Here is a 2,870-nt window from a genome sequence, read left to right on the forward strand (position 1 = left end):
GGTCGGAAATGACCCATTTGGCGGGTGCTCGATCTTTGTCCAGCATCGTCCGATCTCTGATATTGTAACTTTTTCTTGCTTCTCACGTGCATTAGACATCACATCTGCGGAGGGGCGGATGTGGTACTAAATCATGCGGAGAGGGAGGAGGCCAAAGTTTCGGCCAACTCGCAAAACCATGGATCGAGTGCCCGGTCGTTGTACCGGCCGTCCATGCTGCCACCGGTACGTGATAATACTTACCAATAGTGTTAGAGTTGCTTTGCTTTTGTTCCGACCGATTCCACTTGATAGAAGCCGACTTAGCGAATCGTGCAAATGGTCTTCTTGACGCTCCTCGTGTGACCACCACTGCCGTGATACAACTAGTTGCGAGGTTTTAAAAGTGTTGTCAGATAATTTACATTTGAATCATAGCCGTTAGTGGCCATTGGTACTTGCGTATCTTGTAGTGGGATGAGACTTGCTTTAAGTGACTCGACCGCGGCTTTGGGGTGCATGAACGCCTCAAGATCCCATCCCCATCCATGTTTATCAGTATTGTATCGTTTTCTGTGATTAGTGGGCCTAGTCCATAGCACTGGCTGGTGGCAGAAACTTGACTGCGCTGAATTCCTCTTCGCGCTTGAGTCTGTCTCTTCAAGCTGATCTACCTCAAACAGATCGTGCTTCAGACCAGGTATATGACATGTAACCGATAGTAGCATCAATTTTAGTTACGTGGCTATCCAGGATGAGGCATGAAACCAATGCTGTACCCCTAGAATCATGTTTCTTCGGCGAGCTAGTTTTGCTGAACCAACTCCGTCTGTCTACGCTAGCTAAATCGTCTAAAACCGTACCCATATGGAATAGATAAAATTACATACATAAAATAAACAATAAAACACAAGAGCATCGGACTAAACACCCTTCAAGCCTTTGATGCGGGCGGTGTCCAGCAGCGGGCGGCATCAGCGAGCCACTTGAACCGCACATGCTCGGCAATCAGGAGCGACAAGGGAGGTACGGCTTGAGATCTAGAAGGTTGACCAACGTTGGGCGGAGGTGGATCGGTAGGGACCCACGGCCACGGGTTAGACGTGGCCTGCAAGTCTTCTGCTGACACGCCGAGCCGTGCAATCCTCTCGGCCATCCACAAGGCGAGCCAACCACAAGTCCAAGGAGGTTCCTCCGTCTGGCCAGGCCCTTGGTGCCCGTAGATAGAACCCGGCTCGGGAACAAAGCTCCATTCAGTCGAGTCCGGCAAGAACGATTTAACAATTTCGACAAGGTCGAGAGCCGGTTTCTTCAGTCCCTCGAAAATGCGGATGGTGAAGGTTTTCCGATGCAGCACAACGAGGAACCAGTGCTGCTCTCGATTCGCTGGAAAGATGACAAGGCCATCTTCCGATACAGCGACTGTGTCAGACAATGAATCGTTGCACTCCGAGAACCTGATTTCTCGGTTGGAGTGACCTCGCAGTGATCTGTCCATGTCAGCAGTCCCGTTGGCGTCGAAGGTCTGCTGCTTAGGCAATCGATTACCTCATGCTGTGAGTCACCGCTCTCCGCAATCAAGCAACCGCGGTCCAACCTTAACACACACACACACACACACATCATACCCAAAAGGTGACTTTGACCCCGTTTTGCGAGGTAATGTTTGCTTGTTGCAGGCGCCCGAAGCAAAAGTCAAGCGCTTCAGCGGACATCCACTCAGAGCCCTTGTCGACGAAGGGCTTCAAGACTTGTCTCGCTGGCAGATGCTCGGACGAATCTATCCCAGGCGAATTGAGCTTGATCGGGATTCTCCTGTCATAGAGCTGAAGGAACTCCTGCACAGTTTGCAAGGCCGGTTGGGCAGCTGCTGAGATTGAAGCCGTCGACTCTACAGACGAGTTGACGGGCGGTTGGGCAGTGGCGGGGATCAAAGCCATCGGCTCGGCGGACAGTTCGGTGGGCGGTTGGGTCGACTCTGCGGACACGTTGTCGGGCGGTTGAGTAGCGGCTGGGATTGTGGGTGAGACCCGCAGGGGTGTGAACTGCAAGGGCTGGCAGGCACTCGTGAGCCAACGGTACGCGAGAATTCTAGGCTCGGGGTGCATCTTGAGCTCAGCTTCGATTGCCTCGGGGGGATCTGTCCACATGCTTGCCCACAGACGCATCATCAGGGTCGGCTTTGGTCGTTGAACAAGTTCGGTGAGGCCTGCGGAGGCTGCTTGTTGCGCAGAAGGGCGGCCAGGAGGAGTCTGCGGTGGTCGTGCAGACCTAGTAGCGCAGTCACGCCTGACTGTATGCGGAGCTTGCACGCGCCCTGCATGCGAAACAGAAGAAGTAGGGCGGCCACAAAGAGCAGAGAGAGGCGTGCGTTCTGCTTGGTCGACCTGCATCGGTTCAGCGGACCCAGAATCGTGGCTGCGACTGCCTGCATGCGGAGCTGGAGCATGTGCCGTATGCGCAGCATGGGAAACCGATGCATGTGAAGCACGAGCAGGAGCACCAGCAGGACTATGTTGAGCAGGAGCCCCAGCAGCAGGGGCTTGAGCAGGTGCTGTCCACCGGGCTTTCATTGCAGCCATATTGCGTCGTGTGACGGGGTCCAGGGGCGAGAAAAGCAACGAGAGCTCGGCAGCAGACACGCTCTTGCCGCTGGGGTGCCCAGGCATCTGAAAGCCAAAGTCGCTCTCCACGTCGTCTTCAAGCCTGGCATCAAGCTCCAGTTCTGGGCGCAACACGTTGCGTGCAGTGGGCATCAGCACGACACGGTCATCGTGGTTGTGCTTGACAAGGGAGAACTTGATTTGCTTCTTGTCGTCCTGGGGGAGGTTGCACATGTGATGGAAACACGCGTGCATGTGCTGAGCGGGGCGACAGGTCGTGCCGGCACG

At 54.6% G+C, this 2,870-nt stretch overlaps 1 protein-coding gene across 1 annotated transcript; it reads right to left on the reverse strand.

Moving 5' to 3' along the window:
* Positions 1-913: 913 nt before the first annotated feature.
* CAOG_09161 (hypothetical protein) lies at positions 914-2,816 on the reverse strand (the record flags this gene model as incomplete). The annotated part of the gene is made up of 2 exons (XM_011272572.1): positions 914-1,351; positions 1,608-2,816. 2 exons carry the CDS (start codon positions 2,814-2,816, stop codon positions 914-916), a joined length of 1,647 nt encoding a protein of 548 aa, XP_011270874.1.
* Positions 2,817-2,870: the final 54 nt, after the last annotated feature.

Source organism: Capsaspora owczarzaki (assembly GCF_000151315.2).
Source record: "Capsaspora owczarzaki ATCC 30864 unplaced genomic scaffold supercont2.17, whole genome shotgun sequence".
NCBI lineage: Eukaryota > Filasterea > Ministeriida > Capsasporidae > Capsaspora > Capsaspora owczarzaki.